This window comes from Drosophila albomicans, chromosome X (genome assembly GCF_009650485.2).
Source record: "Drosophila albomicans strain 15112-1751.03 chromosome X, ASM965048v2, whole genome shotgun sequence".
Classification (NCBI taxonomy): Eukaryota; Metazoa; Arthropoda; class Insecta; order Diptera; family Drosophilidae; genus Drosophila; species Drosophila albomicans.
Genome location: NC_047627.2, coordinates 23,016,201 through 23,040,037, shown reverse-complemented (window position 1 = coordinate 23,040,037; position 23,837 = coordinate 23,016,201). Strand labels below are relative to the sequence as shown.

Genomic DNA, 23,837 nt, shown 5'->3' with positions numbered 1-23,837 from the left:
TCAAATCGTGCATCCAAAAGAATTCGATCATTGAATATTTGTTTGCTCATAAAATCGTTTGATATTTAGTTTAGTATCAAATTGGTAGTTTTTTTTTAAAGGTTAAATATTTGTTTGTGCTTTTTAATATGTACTTGCAAGAAATTGCCTTAAATATGTTAAGCAATATCTATTTTTATATATTTTTAATGTAGTACTATATCAAAAATATACCAAATAAAGAATTTGTGGTGTATTTTAAAATTCATAAATTTGAAATGTGGTTTATTTTGCAGTATTTTTAATGTAGTTCTATATCAATGTACCAAATAAATAATTCGGTATATTTTTAGTGTTTTTGTGGTATGTTAATTTGGTGTATTTTATATATATTTCAATTAAGTATATTTTAAAATGAATACCGCACTGTTTTGCTTTTATTCACAGTGGATAACTTTCTTAATATTTTTATTATTTCTAAATAAAATAAATATTTCAATTTAAGTTTAGATGTTTCTTTGAAAAAACCTCTTTATATGCTATAATATTATTATTACTTTCTCTGTTTCTTTCATTAAATTTATTTGTGCACCATGATACTATTTATATTTTCAAATATTTATATTTATTATAATAAAGTGTTCTATGCAAATTTTTTTTTCAAAGAAATTTCTTTGTGTACTATGTATAATATGTATTAATTTCAAACTTTCAAATACTTTGAGATTATTTTCACACTTTTCAAATATTACACATACTATTTATAGTAATAAATGTAAGTGTTGCTTTACGGAAATTTATTATTATTTTCACACACTTCTAATATTTCAATTGATTGTAATAAAATGATCTGTACGAAAGTTTCTTTAAAGAAAATTCTTTATGTGCTATGATATTATTATTTTCAAATATTGCAAGTTATTATAATAAAGTGTTCTATACAAATATTACTTTTAAAGTATATCAATTTATAGATGTTTTTGGAAAAACTCCCGTATATACCAAAATTATTATTCCATTAATTGTTTCTTTAATGAAATTTCTTGGTGTACTCCAATATTATTATTTCCACACCTTTCAAATACTTCAATTTATCTAAGAAACCTCTTTACTATAATATTATTATTTCCACAGTTTTCAAATACTTCAATTTATTATAATAAAGTTATCTGTATAGATGTTCCATTTAAGAAACTTTATCATCTACTTCAATATAATTATTTCAATTTCCCTAAGAAACTTCTTTATGTACTCTAATATGATTATTTCCACACATTTCAATTTAAAATGTAATTAAATGTGCCTTCTTCTATATCAGTTATGGTATTATGTATTACAATCTTAGCGCTCATTACTTAACGGTTCAATTATGCAGATCTTTTTCGAAGCAGCGAGCGTGTTTTAATAGCGCTCAGCCAAGATTCGACTAATAAAATGCAAATGAGGGCGTGGTCAAGCTGTAAGCTGTAAGCCATAAACGGTGTGTGTTGTGAGAAGTTTCTTGAACTCGTAAAGTGACCTACGAAGAGTTGTCCGCTGTCTGTGCTTTTGTGTTGTGGCCAGTTCAAGGTTCCAGTCAAGGGGATCATCGGAGAGAGGCTGCCCCACCCCACAGTCAGTTCGTGGTAGTCAAATGCCGTTAATACGTATAGCATGATAGCCTGGGTCAGTTCGTTGCCTAAGTCTTTTTCAAAAATGCGCGCAAGTTCGTTGCCTAAGTCGTTTCAGATATAAAAAAATGTGCGCAAGTTCGTTGCCTGAGTCTTTTGAAGGCAAGTTCGTTTCCTAAGTCTTTTCCAAAATCTTTCTGTTTTTATTTCACATTTTTTTGGTGGTCTGTCTGTTTTCCCATGACAAAATGCGCTAAAAATTCCCCACAGCATTTCGATTTCTAAAGCTATTTGTTATCACTGCAACAGTGTGTGTGTGTGTGTGTGCGAGTGTTTATGTGTGTGTGCGAGTGTTTATGTGTGTGTGTGTGTGCGAGCGTTTATGTGTGTGTGTGCGAGTGTTTATGTGTGTGTATGTGTGTGTGAGTCATAAATTTGTGTGTTTATGAGACAAAACACTTGAGACAAACGTTGCCCGCACCTGCACAGATGTTAAGCTATGTGTGTGTGCGTGTGTGTGTGTGTATGTATATGTGTGTGTGTGGCCAGAGCCAGTTTCTAGTGTTGGCGAGGCTTGAATTGATTTGTGTGCCAGATTCTTGGCATAGCTCGCAGCAGCTCCCTTGACAACTCATTCGCATTCATTTGAAGAAGCTTTGCGCCGCGCCGCGCCTTAGACTTTGGGGAGTGGCTGCTAACAGTCCAAAGCACACACACACACACACGCATGGCGAGTGAAACTTTTGACAAGACGAAAGATTCATCTCCATCTTCATCATTCATTTTCAATTTCATTTTGAGTTTCAGTTTCAATTTCCATTTTTATGGCACGCACAAAATATGTGCCGTTTAATTATTTTATTTAACAAACACACACACACACACACATTGTTTGATTTGGGATTCGATATCAATCCCAATAAATAGTCATGGCGCCTTTAATTGACGCAGTTTGTCGAACCGCAAATTGCATTTAATTTATTTAGCTTTGCTTTGATTTTACTTTCAACTTGCTTCGCGTTTCTTCGCATTTCTGCACAATCGCAACACGCGCTCGCGCAGCATGCAACACAAAAACAACGCAACTCAAGAGAAGACAACACGATATGAAGCGCATCGAGTGCGCGATTTCATTCGATTTCGATGCGATGCGAATCGAATGCATCTTTGATCAACAATCAAGATAAAGAACGCGCTTCAGAATTAAAGTTTTCTATTTAATCCAATTAAGTTTGCTATCTCCACTTTGATCAAAAAGCGATAAGGAACTTGATTTAAAAATTCCATTTTCAATTTAATGTAATTCGAATTAGAAAACTATTAATGATCAGCCGAGTATTTAACAAGTAATAAAGCTACAGCCTTGATATACCATCACTATAGTATTATTCTTAATATATACCATATTAATATACCGAAAAGATACTAAAAAATACTAAAGTCTACATTTGGTACATTAATATAATATGACATTCAAAATATACCGAAATATATAAATACCGAATAAGTACTAAAAATATACTGAAACCTATACTTGGTATATCAATATACTATGATATTCAAAATATACTATTAAGTATAAAAATATACCGAACGCTATATATGGCATAACGGTATATTTCGACATCATTCAAAATATAACATAGTGTAAAAATACCGACTATACAGAATGGTATATTGATATACTGTCACAGTGCGGTATTATTTTTGATATAAATCAAATCAATATACCGAAAAGGCACAAAAATGCATTGAAGAATATACTAGATCGATATATTATGACATTAAAAATATACCATAGTGCACAAAATACCGCCAAAATATAAAATATATCCAAAGGCTTTATTTGGTATGACATTCATATAAAATATGACATTCAGAATACACCAATACAAAATACCGAAGAATATACCGAATGCTGTATTTGGTCACTCAAAATATACCATACAGTATAAAGTATATCAAATTGTCCACCAAAACAGTTCTTATTAGATTAGTGCTATATTTAATGAGCATCGAAATTAAAATATGAATTAAATAAAAAAAAAATAATTATTTAAAATGAAATTGATATCACCCGAAAACTATTCAGTGACTAGCGGAACCTTTAATAAACTTTACCAAAACTTTGATAAGCATAGTAGACATTAATCGTGTTAGAAATGATTTCAATGTAAATCGAATGCAATCATAAAGCGATAATTGAAGTCTTCAATTAATGCAATAAGAATTGATAAAAACGATTCAGAAACTATTGAGAACCACATAGTGCCATAATTAAAGAGCTTCACCACGATAATAAATAAAATATAGTCGACATTAATCTTGTTCAAAATGCGAATTAAATGAAAAGTGTGTTCAAAGCAACTTGCGAGTGATTTATCGCGTAATCTAGAAAGCTGCCTGCCTCCTTGTTGTCCAGCTCATCTCTGTCTCTGTCTCTTCTCTACTCCTCTTCTTCTGCTTGTTCTTCCTCATCTGTTTCTTCTTCTTCATCTGTTGCTGTTGAGTTGTGCTGCTTTGTGGAGCCAAGTCGACTGAGTTATTGGCCGCTCAGTGACTAGTCACAAATTATTTGAGGATGCTGCTCTGAACTAAGCCGCTTAATGTCTGCTGCCCCGCCTTCCGCCCCCTTACACACAGCAGACACGACTTCACACACACACACGCACACACATATGGATAGAAAATTTCATGTGGAAAGACAAAATATATTTAGCAAGAAGTTCAAACTCGAAGTTGATGTCGATGTCGATGATGTTTGTGTTGTGTTTTGTTGATGTTTGTGTTGTCGGCGCACGATTTCACTAACACCAGGGCCAAGTCAAATGGCTATAAGCAAACTTGACTAAATCGGCGACACACGCACACACACACACACAAACACACACATAGACAGAAACACAGACACGCAGTGAGCCAAAAGGCCAATAAACCTTTGCGCAGAGTCAAGAGACAAAGTTTGTGCCACTGTTTGTTGTTGTTGTTGATGTTGTTGTTGCTCATCGATCACCCGCACACACACACATATAAACACACACACAAACACACACTCTCTTGCTTGCAGACTGAAAACAAAAAGGGAAATTTTCAGCGAGTTGTTTTCATTAGTTGTTGTTGTTATTGTTGCTGTTGTTGTTGTTGCCATTTCCATTGCATGCAAAAGACAATTGAAAGTGCGAGACAACATTTGTTGTTGTTGTTTCTGATTATTATTATTGCCGCTGTTGTTATTGTTGTTGTTGCTGTTGCTGTCATTAAGTTATTCTAAAAAGCATTCGTGTTGCTATTCGCAGTTGTTGCCGTTGCTTTTTTTCTAGGGTGCGCCGCATGATTTGTTTTGTTGTTGCTCTTTTTTTTTTTCTTCTTCTTTGCCAGCTTTTCAACTAGTTGTGCGTTTACAGTTGTTGTTGCTTTTGCTGTTGCTGTTGCACGTTGCTAGCTGCCGCACCCGCAACACAAGCAAAAAACTAAAAATAAAAATAAAAAAGGGAGCCGCATTGAGACGCCTCCAACAAGCAACAAACAACAACGAGCAGCTGCAGCCTGATGTGGATGTTAAGTGGGACGCATGCGGCAAATGTGGACTTTGTCGCTGTGTGGGCGCATTTGCTAAATGTGCAACATGAGGCATGAAACATCAAGGTGCGTTATCGATGTGACTACAGTTACCAAAGATCACAGAGTGAAAAATATACTACAATATATGTACCTATGGCCATATTTGGTATATCCATATACTATGACATTCAAAATATACCAAAGTGTACAATATAGCGATAAGATACTAAAAAAAAATACCTAAGACAACAGTGCATAAAATATCGAGAATATACCGATGGCTACATTTGGTATATTTATATACTCAGACATTCAAAATATACCATAATATATAAAGTACCGAAAATATACTGACGGTATATTTATATACTAAGACATTTGAAATATACCATAGTGCATTGAATACCGAAAATATATTAAAATATGCCGTTAGCTATATTTGGTATATTAGTATAGTATAACATTCAATATATACCAACGAGTACAACATACCGACAAAATACTAAAATATACCGAAGGCTATATTTGGTATAACGAATATACTATGACATTCAAAATACACCGAAGTGTACAAAATACAGATACGATACTAAAATATACTAAGACAATCCAAATATACCATGCAGCTCAAAAAACACTAGATTGCATGAAACATGAGACATGAGGCTTCGATGTGACTACAATTACTAAACATTAAAGATTGAACAAAGAAAACTACTCTATACAAATCTTTTAAAGAACTTTTTTCTCAAAAATTTAAAGATAAGAATCTGTTTACAATAAAACACACTCTTTTGAAATATTTCACTGAATTTAAATCAATTTCAATATATGGGCAATTCTCTAGAAAGTGCAACCGGCGCCAAAAAATTCAAACTCTATAAAAGCATGTTTTCTTCACATTTGTTTATAGGGAAAATATTACATTTAACTAATATAAACGATTTTTCCATTTACTCATAACACATTTTGAAAAATTTCAATGCAAAGTCCAAGATGAGCAAAAGTTCTGTTTTGAACATTTCTACTGCAAGTTTTGTTTTGATTCATTTCCTTAAAGGGGGTCAGTATGCATTGATACCCTTAGTTTAATATCTTGTTTAATATCCAAGGAATATACAAAATATATAAAAGAAATGATGCAATAGCTAATAACGGTAAATTTCTTTTCAGCTAATCAGCTTCTATTTTTGTCGCGTGCGACAGTGAAAAACAGCATTTGTTATGAGTGCATCTAAAGTTTTTGTCCATTGAGCATGCAAAATTGTGTCCAAACACATATTTTGTTACCAAATATAATAAAATAAAATTTGGATGAATATAAGCACAACTTAATTTTTAAGAATTTTTGAAAGTTTGTCGCGTGCGACATAACAAAAAAAAAAATTTTTTTTTTTTTCATTAAATTATTTTTTTTTTAATGTAGATGATGCATACTCTTTTTATGTGCAAAAAACAATATAAATTGCATGTCATAAGCGCCAATTGAGACTTTGTCATTATAAACAATGATAGAATGAATGTGCACAGTATACCGGGTATAAACCAAATGAATTTGTTTGGCTGAAATGGCCAACAAACGAAATCTACTAGAACAGTATATTCATAAAAAAAATGTTTTGACATTAATGATGTAATTTAAGATACATAGGTAATTATGTTTCTAATGTACATGATATGAATATATTACGTTTTGTTTACCTTTATTAAAGTTATTTTTTAAAGTATAAAATTTCAGTTGAAAATAAAAATATATATTGAATATATTAAAAACTATGAAAATGCTTCATATGCTCTTCAAATGATCTTAAAAAGTGAAAAAAAACAGCATGAAAAGTATGATGGAAAAAATGTCGCGTGCGACATGTCGCGTGCGACAGTGATTAAAATTTAATTTAAAAAAAAAACAACTTAATATTTTTAAGTCAAACCAAATACACTATTTAGATAAATATATGCATAATACATTAAAATTAATTGCATTAAAATCTTTCATCACGTTTCGCTGAAATTAGTGCTTGAACTGGTTTTTGAAAAAGTAACTTCTGTTTTTGTCGCGTGCGAATGCGCAACATTTTTGCAATTTTCTTGAAAACGAACAATTGCCCAAAATCCATCTTAGCACCAATTATAGTGCTAACCGAGAGCTATAAGTTTCAATTTTTACAAAATTAAAATAATGTCTTGGCACACGTTTTTTTTCAGTTTGAATGCGTACAAATGTCGCATTCGACATCAGAGAATTGCCCATATATAGATATAAATCTAAAATATAATAATAATAAGCTATATCTTTAAATGATTTCTTTGTACAAGATTCTTCTATTAGTCGCATAACTTTTAGTTTCAGAATGGAAAACTACAAAAATCTGAAGATATTTCTTTCACTTTATTCAAACTATTTCTCTCAATTGAAGTCAATTTGATTAGACCTAATATAATAATAAAAAAGTGTGTATAATATTTATGAAAATATTACTTTAGTACTTTTGTTTTTCGTGAAAAATTATGTAGCTAAAAATACTTCAGTAGTTGTTTTACTTCTTCAACTAAACACCACCAAATCTTGAAATACTTTAAGTATATTAATATTTCTCGCTTTACTTCAAATTTCAGCCTCTACAGTTCAATCATCAATTAATTATCAATTATTATTTCTTTTCTTTTTGCAATTCAAAATATTTCTGAGATGAAATCAGTTCGATACGACATCAGAAACTCTACGAAAGGTAAACTAAACACTTCCAAAAAAAAAGTCCTAAAAATACAGAAATAACTGAAATACTATAATATTTATAATACTATAATAATTTAGCATTTCAATTAAAGGTATGTTATTTCATTAATTTTTTGTTTTGGAATTTAAAATATTTCTCTGAGATGAATTTCAAATCTAATAATATCTCTGACTGTATTTTAGCACTTTATGCTTCTTTCGAACTACACGAAGAGTTGTCTATTTGATGCTTTATGAGTGCAAATAGCAGCATCTTCTTATCGTTATTGTTATCGTTAGCGTTAACATCGAAGTGTGAAAGAATGCGAAAAGGAAATCGGCGTCGAACTCAACTCGAATGCAGATGATGATGGCTCGACAACTAAATTAAATTTCTCTCTGATGGATTTGTGTCTTTCTATTGTCGCTCTTGTTGTAGTTGTTGTTGTTGTTCGTAGTTGTTGTTGTTGTTCGTAGTTGTTGTTGTTGTTCGTAGTTGTTGTTGTTGTTCGTAGTTGTTGTTGTTGTTTGTAGTAGTTGTTGTTGTTCGTTGTTCGTTGTCTTTTGCTTGTTGTGGTATCCGCTGTGACTAAGTATTTTGTTTGAATAAAGTAAAAGCCAATTAACATCTTTGTCACATTAGCATACACTACTCTCTCTCTCTTTCTCTCACTCTCTCTCTCTCTCTCTCTCTCTCTCTTTCTCTACTCTCTGTGCTTGTCTTTGTTATGCATTTTGTTATTGTTGCACTGTCGGCTATTTCTGTGGCCACTCTTGGAAAGCCGCAGCAAGAACGAAGAAGCGAAACGAGGGAAAAAACAAAAGACTGAGGCAACGAACGTGAACTAAGAATGTCGAAAGAGAGACGGAGAGAAAAGAGCATAGCTGGGGCGTAAGTTGTACGTTGTATACGGAAGTGGCACACACACATACACACACACACACACTCACACGCACACAAAGAGTCTCAGTTGAGAGTTGAGACGAAGCAATTCCATAGTCGAGTGGCCAATGCGGAATTCTTTGGCGGCCGGAACCAGTTTTTGTTGTTGTTGTTGTTGTTGCTGTCTTACTTCTACCAATTTTTTACTCGCTTTTTTCTCTCTCTTCCAGCTACTTTAGCTTTTTTCGCTTTTGATTGCCTTTGTTGTTGTTGTTGTTGTGCGCTTTGCTTTTTAATATTTCTGCACGCTTAACTGTTCGGCTTCGAATACCGTTGCAATGCTTCTCTCGTCGTGATTTGCCAAAATGGCCTCTATACCCCTTCCCCTCTCGCTCTCTTTCCCACTCTTCCTTATGTTTCCCCTTCAATGTTCAATTGCGTAGCGAATATCGAATTAAGTTGAATGAGCGACGCAAGTCGAGTTCTGATTCGATTGCACTTGCTTTTCCCTCTCCAACCCCTGTCTCTTCTCTCATCCACCTTCACACCCTCTCTACACACTTATGCAACTTTTGTGGGGAAAGCACCGTTAAAATGAAATAAACTCTGAAATCGATCTGCAACAGCCCAATCTCCAATCTTCCAATCAGAAGCGACACAAAGAACAGGAACAGCAACAAGAACGAGAAGATGAAGAGGAAGAAGAGGCAACAAGTTGAAGTTGAAGTTGACGTTGAACAGGTTCCACAGCTGGTTGCAGCATCGAATTACCTGTAATAGGATTTTACACAGCACTGTTGTTGTGGACTGTGTACTGTGGACTCTGTGTGTATAACATCATATTAGATTCTAATCTGATGAGATCATGCGCATAATAAGCAAACATTCCTAAGCATCGTCAACAAATCGCAATTTGCTATTGCTACTGCAGCAGCTAATGTGGATTTCATTGTCGCTGTGGATGCTATTTGGCCCCCACTTTGCCGGCAAACCGGACAATCGCAAAAAAAAAGAAGAAAATAACTAAACGAAACAGAAACAGAAGAAAATAAAGTGCCGTTTGATTGTTTGACTCGTTTTTGGAGTTGCCAACTAACTGAATTTGTGCGAACTGGCACACAGAACAAAACGCAAAGTTGCCAACTACTTGTTAGTTTTGGCAATGACATTTTTGGGCTAGTTATCGATTATCGATATCGAGCCGGAGTTGAAAGAGTTCGTACTTGTTGCATGCGCTCATTTATCACTTACCTGCTTTGTTGTTGTTGTTCGCAGCTCCCTCGTTCGTTTCAGTTGTTAACTGTTGTTGCTCTCTCTCTCTCCCTCTCTGCTCCCTGCTCAGTCGTTGCCGTTGTTATTGTCGACGTTGTTGTCCACGTTTGTACTTTATATGATTTCTTTGTATTTGTGATTTTTATTTGAACTTCTATGTATGTGTGAGTTGTGAGCTCTTTTTTTTAAGCGTACCGTGTTCTTCTTCTTTTATATACGTCACTTCGTCACACTCATTAAAAGAATTCTGCTACATTATATACGTTTGTTGTTATTGCTGCTGCTGATCTTCTCTGCTTATGCTTCTTCTCTTTTCTCGCTGCAGGTGTTTGCATCTATGTATATGTGTGTGTGTGCAGGTATCAATTGGTTAAGCGCGCACTTGTTAAAAAAAAAATAATTGGCAACAATTTGTATTGCGCTTTTGTGACTTTGTGAATGCTGTGCAATAGTAATTCGTGGCACGCGCGCACTATAAAAAAAATATATAAATGTTCAAATTGGACCGACCGAGTCTGCGCACACGACCTGCCAGCTATAAAACAGAATTTACAATGACAATTGGCGCTCTCTGGCAGCGCAAGCACTAGAGGTGGCCAAACTATCGAGCTTCATATCCACGATCGATTGCATATCTATTTATCTATCGATTGTATATTGATATATTTGCAAGCCGCGTATAAAAAGATGCACTATTTTACAAAGCTTATTTTTTTCTAACTGTATCATTAATCCACTCGACTCAATTAACAGAATTGGTTAAAGCTAAAAGTGAGTTTTTCGGAGTAATGTTAATAGAGCGGGTAGCGAAATTCCTTTTAAATAGATGTGGAGCCTGCAAAGTGCTCCTAATTGCGTCGAGTGCGTCAACAGTTTACTCAAAATGGCACTGTTATACTCGATAACATATTTAAGCGGTGCAAGCAGTTATCGAAATTTTTATGTGTTCACAGCAATTAAAAAATAATTTGAATTATGCCCTTAGTATAACGTATTATTATAGATCATAAACTTATTAAAAAAAAAATAATGAAAACAAAAACCAAACAAAATAACCATCGATAAGAACAAAGTCATCGTTGCATCGATAGTGCCATCGATGTTTCTCCACCACTAATTGATAGTAGCGCTTGAGCCATTTTAGTTTGTTTGGAATTGAAAAGTATTGAATTAAAATCAACAATAGCGACAGTTTGTATGTGATTAATTGACTAACAATGTCAACAGCGAGCAAGTGCAGTAAGTGCCAAAAAGAGACGACAAGCACAGCATTGGATGCTGGGCTTTGCGTGGACTGCTCGCCAGCCCTGGCAGCGTCGCCAACTGCAGCCCTGGGCGCGTCACCTGAAGAAGATGCTGTAAAAATGGAGATTGACACAGACCTCACAACCAACGAGACGATGGACGATATCGACGACCAGGAGAAGTCCACAGCAGAGGTGAAGGAGGAACAACAACAACAGCAGGCACAGCAAATCATATCCAAGGCAAAGTCCGAGGATGAGCAGGTTGCCAACAAAGCAGCGACTTCCATGGACGTAGAGAGCGAGGCGGAAGCCAAGCCCACACCCACAGCCACGCCCTCACCCCGCGTGGGCAAGATCACACGCAGCAGCCTAAATGGCCAACGTTCGCCCACAGTAATGAAGCGTCTGCGAAAGAGCACGCGGAGCACACGCTTCAAGGCGAAACTAACGGGCCGCGGCGGCAATGCGGCCGCTGGCAACGCCGCCAATGGACACAATGGTCAGTCAACGGGCGGTGGAGCAACTGGCTCCATGGCGGGCAACGTAGCCGGCGGCGCTGGCAAGGCACAAAACAATGCGCGAAGTCGCCGGACACTGTTCAAGAGGCCGGCACAGAAGACACCGCGGATGCAGGCGGCGACGCGGTTCGTGAAGAGCGTTTTCTACAAGGGAAGCTACATGCAGATTGGCGATATCGTGAGCATCGTGGACAGCGAGCAGAAGGTGTACTATGCCCAGATTCGTGGCCTGCTCGTGGATGCGTACTGCGAGAAGTCGGCGTTCCTCACCTGGCTGATACCCACACAGGACAGTCCCGATCCCAAGGAGGGTTTCGATCCCGCCACCTACTTGATAGGTTTGACTTCGGGTTGTCTGTCGTCTTCTAAATCTCATTTCTCACACGTCTCCGTGTTGCAGGTCCCGATGAGCAGCTTTCACGCAAGCTGTGCTTCCTGGAGTTCATCATGCATGCGCCGAGCAATTATTATTTCGATCGCACGACGCCATTCCCGCTGCCCGATGTCGATGACTACACCACGCATCGCACTGGCGGATTCATCTGGACGCGATTGCCTGTGGTGAAGCGGGAGAGGGAAAGGGAGCGGGAAAAGGAGCGAGAAAAGGAGCGGGAGCGCAAGGCGGCCGCATAGCAAAGAGCCAGCTGACGTCGTCTTCCAAGCAGGCTTTAATTTATTTTAATTCTTTTTTTTTTGTGTGTCAAACTCATTTAGATTAAAAGCAGCACAAGATGTAAGAGATTGGAGTGCGTTGTTCTCCCTTGCGTCTTCCCATAGATGTCTCTAATGTTGTTCCTCCTCGCAGTACTCGAGATAAGCGCGATCCGCTTCCTCCATTTGCAGCTGCCTGTTGATGGGCACCAAGTACTCCTTGAGTGCAAATTGCTGGCTCAGCTGCATGCGAAGGGCGCTCGCCCCCTCCGCCAGTTGGATGCGTTGCTGCACATCGTCAGCGGTGATGATGGTGACGGATTTTTCCCGTGGCTTCGGCTCCAGCTCAACCGGTATCTCCACCTGCTTAGACTCTTCCGGCTGCTCAGACTCCTCCTCCAGCTGCTCAAACTCTTCCAGCTGCTGCTTAGACTCTTCTGGCTGCTCCTTCTCCGCCTCCTGTCCCTGCTCCGCCTCCAGAGCTGGCAGCTGCATCGCTGGAACATCCAAAGCCGCCGCTTGATGCGCTGCACGCAGCTCGGAAATCACCTCGTTGATGGCCACCTGGAGACGAGGCGTCACATTGATGTCGTTGGCATTGCGTGTCAGCTGCCAACACTTCTCCACGACATCCACCAACAGATTGTACACCCACTTGACCAGCTCCCGGAGCACAGTGCAGCTCAGATGCGACAAGCTCTCGATGGTCTGATAAATTGTTTCCTGATTGCGCATCAGAAGCGGCGCAATGTATTCATCGTGTATCAGATGGCAGCCGCCTCCAATGCTGGGCAGCAGCCAGAGCAGCAGGCACAACTTCAAGCTGGCCAGGAATGGCACCCAGAACTCAATGCAGCTGCTGATGAAGTGGAGTACAATGAAGCCACCAAACACAATCCAATATTTCATCCACGAGAGCTGCGACTGCTGATTGCCGCTGCCGCTTAGAGTTGAATAGGTTGCGTACGCTGGATAGACGCACCCAATGACCATGACCACGAATTCGTACAACATCTTGCTGCTTTCTTTTTTTAGTTTAATTTTACGAGAAATATAAAAGGAAAGAAATTTTCTGACTTTTTTTTTAGGAGCGTGTCTCTCTCTTTTGTGAAAACACTTTTTCAAGTGAATTGCCAGAGCAGTCTCCTCAGGAGGTTGAATCCAAAAAACAATGCCTGCTGTGTTTTTCATTTTCTATTGAATCATCATTTCAAATTAAATAGTTGGCGCCGTATCAACAGTCAGATAAACCATGTTATCGATAATCAACGATAATTCTTCGTTTTAGCATGGCAATGCATAATGAACTTTACGCTATGCTAAAGAGAAATACAAGTATACCCAATAAAAACATGAATATTTAAATATGCACTCATCTTACTATCACTCATTGCAGATAATAATATTATCCTTAAGAGTGCGCAACAAAAACGGCGATTTACATACTGTGATGGCTTAGAGATGTGGTAGATTTGCTGTACTTCCAAATAGTATTATCTGAAACACAATGCTTGGTCACACTGCTGTGCAATCTTGTTTTTAAAATGGAAGCCGAAGCAGCAGCAAACAATTTGAGTGCAGAAAATAAACCTATAAAATTGCGCACTGCAGTTTTAAGCGATGTCGATGATATCTCTGATATTGACATTGAAGATGCGGCCGAGGAATTGCACAAAACAATGACGGCTAAACCTGTCTACAACCGACGCCGCAGCATTTTCAACACTACCCTCGATTTGAATGAGCGTAGGTTAAACACTTTACATGTAGTTTTAAATAATGCAGAGTTGTTTATTTACATTTGATGCACAGCACGCTGCTTGCCCGCCTCCCAAGCGTTAGACCAAGCACTCGCTAGCTTTAAGGCGGACGTAGACAAGGAGAAGGCGGCTTGGGAAACCTTCAATACCAACAACATTAAGAACTCGGGCCATTCAAAAGGATCTCCTCAAAGTTCCTCCTCCTGCTACAAACCCAGCGCGGAGCATGAGGCATACTTGAGAAATGCTCCCAATCTACACGCCTTCATACGCGGCCATGGCAGCTTCATGGACGACAGCATAAGGTTTCTCATGGAATTCGAGGAAATGCAGGATGTCCAGGAGAGTCTCAAGGACAGCTGTACCTACCACGTGCATGAGTCCCAGAAGCACACCATCAGCGAATGTTTGGCGCGAAAACATGATAAAAATTCTTATTGAAATTTGTTGTACATGCCCTCGAAGTCCATTTGGAAATTCATTGTTTCTACAAAATTCACTCTTCATTGTAAAGTATAAATTCAGAGTATTTAAATAAACCTAAAATAATATATTCTGTTGAAATAAATAACCAAATTGTCATAAAATCCGTTCAGAAAGGCATATTTATGTAATTATAAAAAAAACATTTCCGGGACATAAAAAAATAGGTTTTTAGAGCAAAAAAAGAACTATTTACAAAAACACGAAAACTATTTCAATTGAGCAAAAAAATGTTTCATTGAAATTAAATATATTATGTTTCCTTGCATTAATTTAGTTGTATATAGCTAGCCAGCTTTGTCTGCGAATTAAGTAATATTGAAAGCAAGGCAGAGATTGTAATGTTTACTTCTTTAAGAAACCTCTTAAAATAAATACATATGTACATATATATTAACTCATTTGGCTGTTCGTTAAATGTTCAATTAATAGCATATTAATGAAAATGATTGGCATTTATTCTATGGTCTAACTAACTGGCGTATACAAGCTATATAAACTATTGTGTGGACTACTCCTTGGCCCAGGCGGCCAAGTACTTCATCAGATCCGTGAGGCCATCGAAGTCCGTGCGGCTTTTGGGCGGTTCATCTTTGGTTATGCGCGGCAAAGCGTTGCCCATTTTCAGTCGAAACTCCTCGAACTGTTAACAGAATAGTGTTGGTTAATGAATATACTCATTTGTGTGTTGGGCAGGGGGAAGAGGGGGGGCGGGCAACTCACGTCTTTGGCGCCGCTCAGCTTCCAGACGCCATAGCAAAAGGCGCCGGTGCCTAGGACGGCATAAAGTGTGCCCCAGCCGAGGGCACGTAATGCTAGTGTGGAGCCCTCGTCCATGAGGATGAGGCCCTGGCGCGTGCCCTGCTGCTGTAGCACCTTGCTGTCCGACTTCTTGGCCGTCGCCAGAGTGCGCGAGAATCCAAAGAGCGCCGAGATGCCGCCCACAAGTCCCATGAAAGCGGCGGCTATGAAATACGATTGTATTGTTTATGTGTGTGTGTGTGAGTTCGAATGGATTGCATACCTTGGATGCGAAACTTTCGCTGCTTCTCCGCTGCCAGCGCATCGACAGCAACGGCAATGCCGGCTTCACTCATTGTTTTGTTATTAGCTCAGGACTGCTATTGCCTTTTTATTATTGCGTGTTGTCGTAATCGTGTATTTACGTTTAGCGATACATTTTACCAGGCGATAGTTGTATTTTCGGCGATAGTCGATATCGATAACAAACAGCATTGTAAACAAAGCGATACATTCACATCAACAGCAAAACAATATTGCAATGAAAATCAAATTTTATTGAAATAATATTATTTGCAACGTTAAATCACTTGTTAATAAATAACAAAACGATATGCAATATAATATCAGCTGTTTGCGGCCCAGCGTCGCATCACCGATAGCATGAATCACAGTGCGCAGAGTTGCATTGCAGCAACATCGGACTGGCACTAAGAAATTTTTAGTGCGCTTTTCGGTCTGCGTTGCTCGCGTCTGCTTACGAAAAAGGCGGAATTAACAGCATTTTGGACTATTAAAGTGTAATCAACAGGCGAACGAATGTAATGCGATTGCATTGAACGTAAAAGCGTGTGTTTTTTATACTGTTTTGTTTTCCATTACGCTTTCTGCAGCGCTGCGAGCCGTGAAACTCACACAAAAGCGCTTTCTGGGTTTTGCACCTCTCCGCCTGTGACTTTTGTCACGCGTGCAAAATTTGTGCTGTGTGTGGCGACGTCACGGAGAAACTACATATTCTCCACGCATCTTTCTCGCTGCCGCTGTTGCCGCTAGTGGACAACAATGAGCACCACAACGGACTCGAAGGCGCCGCTGCGCCAGGTGAAGCGAGTACAGTTTGGTATTTTGTCACCTGATGAAATTGTAAGTACTACTCAATGCCTCTGCTTTTGCCTAATGTGATGTGTGAAATCGACGCCATATTGAAAAACAATCGGCGCACTCGACAAATAAACAAAAAAAAAATGTTGGGCTTGCACATTTTGCACTAAACACAACTCAATTGTGAATTATTTAGTTTGGTCCTTCATTATGCATTTGGTTATAAGGAGAGTATGTCGGCCCAATGTAGAAATACATTTAATGTAAATGCGACCTATACTATGCACAAAAAATGCAATTAAAACTTGTTTGGTCTAACATTGTCCGTTCAAGGGAATTGACCGCTAAAGAGTGGTGAAATAGTAAAGTGTCCGCTCAACAGAGGGGTTTGGTTTTTTCCAAAAGTATTTCAACATCATATAAAATAATATGAGGGGTTATGTTTCTAGATTTTAGCAGAATTCAATAAAATATAATTCAGTAATTTCAAGAATTAAAAAAATATTAATTAGTTTACACCTAAATAAACCTAATACACATTTATTTAACTAAGAAATGGAGGAATTTGGGAGTTTGTATTAAATTTTTAATAATATCCCTTATAAGGTTAAACAAGAATCCCATTTAAACTAATCGAGAAAACAGAATTCTATGTTTGAGAATGAGGATAGCGTCTTTGCACTCAGTTTTGCGATTCTCAATCTTCCTTTCAATTTGCATTTTCATCATAGCGTCGCATGTCCGTCACCGAGGGAGGCGTCCAATTCGCCGAGACCCTGGAGGGCGGCCGTCCCAAGCTGGGCGGTCTGATGGATCCCCGTCAGGGCGTCATCGATCGCACCTCGCGCTGTCAGACATGCGCCGGCAACATGACCGAGTGTCCCGGCCACTTTGGACACATTGATCTGGCCAAGCCGGTCTTTCACATTGGCTTCATCACGAAGACGATCAAGATACTGCGCTGCGTGTGCTTCTACTGCTCCAAAATGCTCGTCTCGCCGCACAATCCCAAGATCAAGGAGATTGTGATGAAGTCGAAGGGACAACCCCGCAAACGTCTCGCCTACGTCTATGATCTGTGCAAGGGCAAAACGATTTGCGAGGGCGGCGAGGACATGGATCTCACCAAGGATAACCAGCAGGTGGATCCGAACAAAAAGCCCGGCCACGGCGGTTGCGGTCACTATCAGCCCTCGATACGGCGCACAGGCCTCGACTTGACGGCCGAGTGGAAGCATGTGAACGAGGATTCGCAGGAGAAGAAGATCGTAGTGTCTGCGGAGCGTGTGTGGGAGATCCTTAAGCACATCACGGACGAGGAGTGCTTCATATTGGGCATGGATCCTAAGTACGCGCGTCCCGATTGGATGATTGTCACAGTGCTGCCGGTGCCGCCATTGGCAGTCCGTCCGGCTGTGGTTATGTTTGGCGCTGCCAAGAATCAGGATGATTTGACCCACAAGTTGGCTGACATCATCAAGGCGAACAACGAGCTGCGCAAGAATGAGGCGAGCGGCGCCGCTGCGCACGTGATACAGGAGAACATCAAGATGCTCCAGTTCCATGTGGCCACGCTGGTGGACAACGATATGCCCGGCATGCCGCGAGCCATGCAGAAGTCGGGCAAACCCCTCAAGGCGATCAAGGCGCGTCTCAAGGGCAAGGAGGGTCGCATTCGTGGTAATTTGATGGGCAAACGTGTCGACTTCTCCGCACGTACTGTCATCACACCCGATCCCAATTTGCGAATCGATCAGGTGGGCGTGCCGCGTTCCATAGCACAAAATCTCACCTTCCCCGAGCTGGTTACGCCCTTCAACATTGATCGCATGCAGGAGCTGGTGCGACGCGGCAACTCGCAGTATCCGGGCGCCAAATACATTGTGCGCGATAATGGCGAGCGTATCGATCTGCGTTTCCATCCCAAATCCTCGGATCTGCATCTGCAGTGCGGCTATAAGGTGGAGCGGCATTTGCGCGACGACGATCTGGTCATCTTCAATCGCCAGCCGACGCTGCACAAGATGAGTATGATGGGGCATCGTGTCAAGGTGCTGCCGTGGTCCACGTTCCGTATGAATCTGTCCTGTACATCGCCCTACAATGCTGATTTCGACGGTGACGAGATGAATCTCCATGTGCCGCAATCGATGGAGACGCGCGCCGAGGTCGAGAACATTCACATTACGCCCCGGCAGATTATTACGCCGCAGGCGAACAAACCCGTCATGGGCATTGTGCAGGACACGCTGACGGCGGTGCGTAAGATGACGAAACGTGATGTGTTCATCACGCGCGAGCAGGTGATGAATCTGCTCATGTTTCTGCCCACTTGGGATGGCAAAATGCCGCAGCCGTGCATCCTCAAGCCGCGTCCCCTGTGGACCGGCAAGCAGATCTTCTCGCTGATCATTCCCGGCAACGTCAACATGATACGCACCCACTCCACGCATCCCGACGAGGAGGACGACGGTCCCTACAAGTGGATATCGCCCGGCGACACCAAGGTCATGGTGGAGCACGGCGAACTCATCATGGGCATCCTCTGCAAAAAGACACTGGGAACCTCGGCCGGTTCGCTGCTGCATATTTGTTTCCTCGAGCTGGGCCACGATATCGCGGGTCGGTTTTATGGCAACATTCAGACGGTGATCAACAATTGGCTGCTGCTCGAGGGTCACAGCATTGGCATTGGCGACACCATTGCCGATCCGCAGACATATACCGAGATTCAGATGGCCATCAAGAAGGCCAAAGACGATGTCATCAACGTGATTCAGAAGGCGCACAACATGGAACTCGAACCGACACCTGGCAACACGTTGCGTCAGACGTTCGAGAACAAGGTGAATCGCATCCTGAACGATGCTCGTGACAAGACTGGAGGCTCTGCCAAGAAATCCCTCACCGAGTACAACAATCTGAAGGCTATGGTGGTGTCTGGCTCTAAGGGTTCGAACATTAACATTTCTCAGGTAAGCAGAGATAGGTGAAAGAAAAGAACCTAACGAAACATTCCTTGCTTACTACTTCCTCACACTCAATCTTTCGCAATCTCGCTTCAGGTTATTGCTTGTGTGGGTCAACAGAACGTTGAGGGCAAACGTATTCCGTACGGCTTTAGGAAGCGCACGCTGCCACATTTCATCAAGGACGATTACGGTCCCGAGTCCAGAGGATTCGTGGAGAACTCATACCTCGCCGGCCTGACGCCCTCCGAGTTCTATTTCCACGCCATGGGCGGTCGTGAAGGTCTCATTGATACGGCTGTGAAGACTGCCGAAACCGGTTACATTCAGCGTCGTCTGATCAAGGCTATGGAGTCGGTGATGGTCAATTACGATGGCACCGTGCGTAACTCGGTTGGTCAGCTGATTCAGTTGCGTTACGGCGAGGACGGTTTGTGCGGCGAACTGGTCGAGTTCCAGAACATGCCGACGGTCAAGTTGTCCAACAAGGTGTTCGAGAAGCGCTTCAAATTCGACTGGTCCAATGAGCGTTACATGCGCAAAGTGTTCACCGACGATGTCATCAAGGAGATGACGGACAGCAGCGATGCGATCCAAGAGCTCGAATCCGAGTGGGATAAGCTCGTCACGGATCGCGACAATTTGCGTACAATATTCCCCAATGGCGACTCAAAGGTGGTCTTGCCCTGCAACCTGCAGCGCATGATCTGGAACGTCCAGAAGATCTTTCACATCAACAAACGTCTGCCCACGGATCTCTCGCCGATGCGTGTGATCAAGGGAGTGCGCGGACTCCTGGAGCGTTGTGTGATTGTCACGGGAAACGATCGCATCTCAAAGCAAGCGAACGAGAATGCCACGTTACTCTTCCAGTGCCTCATACGCTCCACGCTCTGCACCAAATACGTATCGGAGGAGTTCCGTCTCTCCACCGAGGCCTTCGAGTGGCTGATCGGTGAGATCGAGACGCGTTTCCAGCAGGCTCAGGCGAATCCGGGTGAAATGGTGGGCGCCCTGGCTGCCCAGAGTTTGGGCGAGCCGGCCACACAGATGACGCTGAACACGTTCCATTTCGCTGGTGTGTCCTCGAAGAACGTGACACTCGGTGTGCCCCGTCTCAAGGAGATCATCAACATCTCGAAGAAGCCCAAGGCGCCCTCGCTCACCGTTTTCCTCACTGGTGGCGCTGCTCGCGATGCCGAGAAGGCCAAGAATGTGCTGTGTCGCTTGGAGCACACAACGCTGCGCAAGGTTACGGCAAACACGGCCATCTACTACGATCCGGATCCACAGCGGACAGTGATAGCCGAGGATCAGGAGTTCGTGAATGTCTACTATGAGATGCCCGACTTTGATCCGACACGCATCTCGCCTTGGCTGCTACGTATTGAGTTGGATCGCAAGCGGATGACGGACAAGAAGCTGACCATGGAACAGATTGCCGAAAAGATCAATGTGGGATTCGGCGAGGATCTCAATTGCATATTCAACGATGACAATGCCGACAAGCTGGTGCTGCGCATTCGCATCATGAACAACGAGGAAAACAAGTTCCAGGACGAAGACGAGGCCGTCGACAAAATGGAGGACGACATGTTCCTCCGTTGCATTGAGGCCAACATGCTATCGGACATGACGCTGCAGGGCATCGAGGCCATTGGCAAGGTGTACATGCATCTGCCGCAGACCGACAGCAAGAAGCGCATCGTGATCACCGAGACGGGCGAATTCAAGGCCATTGGCGAGTGGCTGCTGGAGACGGACGGCACCTCGATGATGAAGGTGCTCTCCGAGCGCGACGTCGATCCCATACGCACCTCGTCCAACGACATTTGCGAGATCTTCCAGGTGCTGGGCATCGAGGCGGTGCGCAAGTCCGTCGAGAAGGAGATGAACGCTGTGCTCCAGTTCTACGGTCTATACGTCAACTACCGTCATCTCGCTCTGCTCTGCGATGTGATGACAGCGAAGGGTCATCTCATGGCTATCACACGTCACGGCATCAATCGACAGGACACTGGCGCCCTTATGCGTTGCTCCTTCGAGGAAACCGTCGATGTGCTCATGGATGCCGCTGCCCATGCCGAAACGGATCCCATGCGTGGCGTCTCCGAGAACATCATCATGGGTCAGCTGCCCAAGATGGGCACCGGTTGCTTCGATCTGCTGCTGGACGCGGAGAAGTGTCGCTTCGGCATCGAGATTCCCAATTCCCTCGGCAGCAGCATGCTCGGCGGTGCGGCGATGTTCATTGGTGGCGGCTCGACGCCCAGCATGACGCCTCCGATGACACCTTGGGTGAACTGTCACACGCCGCGTTACTTCTCGCCACCAGGACACGGTAAGACACAGACTTTGTTATTAGATTTACATAGCTTTAGTTTTATTGCATTCAATTTGGTCAGTCTTCAGTTTCTTAATATGTTTTCAATGGCTAGAATTTACTCAGTCTTAAAAAACACATCGCTGGATTACTGAAAGCTACTACAGTAAAGACAACTATCTATATAAAAAACTATGATTTTCATAGTTTATTGACTTAATCTTGAATCTTTAACTATTCTTCATATATCTTCATTGTTTATTCATTTAATTTGAAAAATCTTGAATCTTTAACTATTATCTTCATTATTTATTCATTTAAAATAAGAAATCGTTTATCTCTAACTATGATCTTCGTTCTGAATTCCTTGAATTTTAATAGAAAATCCTTTTTTTTTTGTACCTTAATATGTCTCTTCCTTACCGAACCTCTTCTCATTCGCTCATTCTCTCTCTCTCTTTCTATATCGTGTGTGAGCAGTCAGCGCTATGACTCCAGGTGGACCGAGCTTCTCGCCTTCAGCCGCATCGGATGCATCGGGCATGTCGCCCAGCTGGTCGCCAGCACATCCTGGCTCATCGCCCAGCTCGCCGGGCCCCTCGATGTCGCCGTATTTCCCGGCCTCGCCGAGTGTGTCGCCTTCGTATTCGCCCACGTCGCCCAATTACACGGCATCGTCGCCAGGTGGCGCCTCGCCCAACTACTCGCCGTCGAGTCCAAATTACTCGCCAACATCGCCGCTATATGCGGCTGCAAGTCCACGTTATGCCTCGGCCACGCCCAACTTCAATCCACAGTCGACGGGCTATTCGCCATCGTCATCGGGCTACTCGCCCACATCGCCTGTCTACTCGCCGACATCGAATTTCCCATCGAGTCCATCGTTTGCGGGCAGCGGCAGCAACATGTATTCGCCAGGCAATGCGTACTCGCCGAGCTCATCGAACTACTCACCGAATTCGCCGTCATATTCACCGATGTCGCCGTCGTACTCGCCATCGAGTCCCTCGTATTCGCCAACGTCGCCCTGCTACTCGCCGACATCGCCATCGTATTCGCCGACATCGCCCAATTACACGCCCGTCACGCCTTCCTATTCACCGACATCGCCCAACTACTCGGCATCGCCGCACTATTCGCCCGCATCGCCGGCGTACTCACAGACGGGCGTCAAATATTCGCCCACATCGCCGACGTATTCGCCGCCATCGCCATCGTACGATGGTTCGCCAGGTTCGCCGCAATATACGCCTGGATCACCGCAATATTCGCCGGCATCGCCGAAATACTCGCCGACATCGCCGCTGTATTCGCCCAGTTCGCCGCAGCACTCGCCGTCGAATCAATACAGCCCAACTGGGTCCACATACTCGGCGACGAGTCCACGCTACTCGCCCAACATGTCCATCTACTCGCCGAGCAGCACCAAGTACTCGCCGACATCGCCAACGTACACGCCCACGGCTCGCAACTATTCGCCCACATCGCCGATGTATTCGCCGACGGCGCCATCGCATTACAGTCCCACAAGTCCGGCGTACTCGCCCAGCAGTCCCACGTTCGAGGAGAGCGACGACTAAGCCGGCGACTCCCCATCTCTCTCTTCTGTATCTGTTTGCTAAGTTTAGTTAATCTTTGGTATCAAAAACTTATCAATGCTACTATACTATATACACATATTGGAATACTTGATACGATTCGATTTCGATGGATGATGACGACTGGCGAAGGCCCCAAGCACATTATCTACCCTTAAAAACAATATATCTTGTATATCAAACTAGCGATATTTAAGCATAGATCGAGTCCGAGTACGACGTTTTTCTATTTAGTTGCCCCCGTTTTTTTTTTTTTGTCAACGTAAGACATACAGTGAGCTAGTGAAGTATCCACACACAAACATGTTACCAGATTTTATATACTACATCTCCTTTGTGGAAGGAGGCAAGGTTTTTTTCAGTAAATATTTAATCTATAATATTAATATTAAAGCGTAAAACCTAAAACATATTCCCGACAAACG

At 42.0% G+C, this 23,837-nt stretch overlaps 6 protein-coding genes across 7 annotated transcripts in view; 3 read left to right on the top strand and 3 right to left on the bottom strand.

Moving 5' to 3' along the window:
- Window positions 1-10,559, bottom strand: part of LOC117566733 (unconventional myosin-XV) — a 37,166-nt gene extending 26,607 nt beyond the window's left edge. For both annotated transcript variants that reach the window (XM_034246279.2, XM_052008678.1), the window contains exon 1: window positions 10,001-10,559. The gene's annotated coding sequence lies outside the window, so the exon portion shown is untranslated. The remainder of the gene's footprint in view (window positions 1-10,000) is intronic.
- Window positions 10,560-11,128: 569 nt separating this feature from the next.
- Window positions 11,129-12,523, top strand: LOC117572425 (uncharacterized). The gene is made up of 2 exons (XM_034255238.2): window positions 11,129-12,124; window positions 12,187-12,523. The coding sequence occupies exons 1-2, from the start codon at window positions 11,239-11,241 to the stop codon at window positions 12,417-12,419; spliced, it is 1,119 nt and encodes a 372-aa protein (XP_034111129.1). The 5' UTR covers window positions 11,129-11,238; the 3' UTR covers window positions 12,420-12,523.
- A 46-nt stretch (window positions 12,524-12,569) lies between these two features.
- Window positions 12,570-13,451, bottom strand: LOC117566542 (receptor expression-enhancing protein 3). Its single transcript, XM_034246087.1, has one exon. The coding sequence runs from the start codon at window positions 13,449-13,451 to the stop codon at window positions 12,570-12,572; it is 882 nt and encodes a 293-aa protein (XP_034101978.1).
- A 222-nt stretch (window positions 13,452-13,673) lies between these two features.
- LOC117572426 (uncharacterized) lies at window positions 13,674-14,777 on the top strand. The gene is made up of 3 exons (XM_034255252.2): window positions 13,674-13,772; window positions 13,834-14,183; window positions 14,250-14,777. The coding sequence occupies exons 2-3, from the start codon at window positions 13,982-13,984 to the stop codon at window positions 14,636-14,638; spliced, it is 591 nt and encodes a 196-aa protein (XP_034111143.1). The 5' UTR covers window positions 13,674-13,772; window positions 13,834-13,981; the 3' UTR covers window positions 14,639-14,777.
- Window positions 14,778-15,114: 337 nt separating this feature from the next.
- LOC117572433 (transmembrane protein 242) lies at window positions 15,115-15,873 on the bottom strand. Its single transcript, XM_034255265.2, has 3 exons — window positions 15,705-15,873; window positions 15,404-15,645; window positions 15,115-15,323 (listed from the first exon to the last, which is right to left on the bottom strand). Exons 1-3 carry the CDS (start codon window positions 15,775-15,777, stop codon window positions 15,192-15,194), a joined length of 447 nt encoding a protein of 148 aa, XP_034111156.1. The 5' UTR covers window positions 15,778-15,873; the 3' UTR covers window positions 15,115-15,191.
- A 250-nt stretch (window positions 15,874-16,123) lies between these two features.
- LOC117571982 (DNA-directed RNA polymerase II subunit RPB1) lies at window positions 16,124-23,530 on the top strand. Its single transcript, XM_034254530.2, has 5 exons — window positions 16,124-16,242; window positions 16,315-16,564; window positions 17,254-19,497; window positions 19,588-21,832; window positions 22,295-23,530. Exons 2-5 carry the CDS (start codon window positions 16,484-16,486, stop codon window positions 23,392-23,394), a joined length of 5,670 nt encoding a protein of 1,889 aa, XP_034110421.1. The 5' UTR covers window positions 16,124-16,242; window positions 16,315-16,483; the 3' UTR covers window positions 23,395-23,530.
- Window positions 23,531-23,837: the final 307 nt, after the last annotated feature.

Excerpts from the sequence above, each read along its gene's own strand:
- LOC117572433 (XM_034255265.2), bottom strand. The coding sequence starts at position 15,777 with ATGAGTGAAGCCGGCATTGCCGTTGCTGTCGATGCGCTGGCAGCGGAG. Across the intron at positions 15,646-15,704 it reads GCGAAAGTTTCGCATCCAAG|CCGCCGCTTTCATGGGACTT; the intron begins GTATGCAATCCA and ends CGTATTTCATAG. Across the intron at positions 15,324-15,403 it reads AGCTGAGCGGCGCCAAAGAC|TTCGAGGAGTTTCGACTGAA; the intron begins GTGAGTTGCCCG and ends TTCTGTTAACAG.
- LOC117566542 (XM_034246087.1), bottom strand. The coding sequence starts at position 13,451 with ATGTTGTACGAATTCGTGGTCATGGTCATTGGGTGCGTCTATCCAGCG.
- LOC117572426 (XM_034255252.2), top strand. The coding sequence starts at position 13,982 with ATGGAAGCCGAAGCAGCAGCAAACAATTTGAGTGCAGAAAATAAACCT. Across the intron at positions 14,184-14,249 it reads TACCCTCGATTTGAATGAGC|CACGCTGCTTGCCCGCCTCC; the intron begins GTAGGTTAAACA and ends TTTGATGCACAG.
- LOC117572425 (XM_034255238.2), top strand. The coding sequence starts at position 11,239 with ATGTCAACAGCGAGCAAGTGCAGTAAGTGCCAAAAAGAGACGACAAGC. Across the intron at positions 12,125-12,186 it reads TCCCGCCACCTACTTGATAG|GTCCCGATGAGCAGCTTTCA; the intron begins GTTTGACTTCGG and ends TCCGTGTTGCAG.
- LOC117571982 (XM_034254530.2), top strand. The coding sequence starts at position 16,484 with ATGAGCACCACAACGGACTCGAAGGCGCCGCTGCGCCAGGTGAAGCGA. Across the intron at positions 16,565-17,253 it reads TTTTGTCACCTGATGAAATT|CGTCGCATGTCCGTCACCGA; the intron begins GTAAGTACTACT and ends TTTTCATCATAG. Across the intron at positions 19,498-19,587 it reads CGAACATTAACATTTCTCAG|GTTATTGCTTGTGTGGGTCA; the intron begins GTAAGCAGAGAT and ends ATCTCGCTTCAG.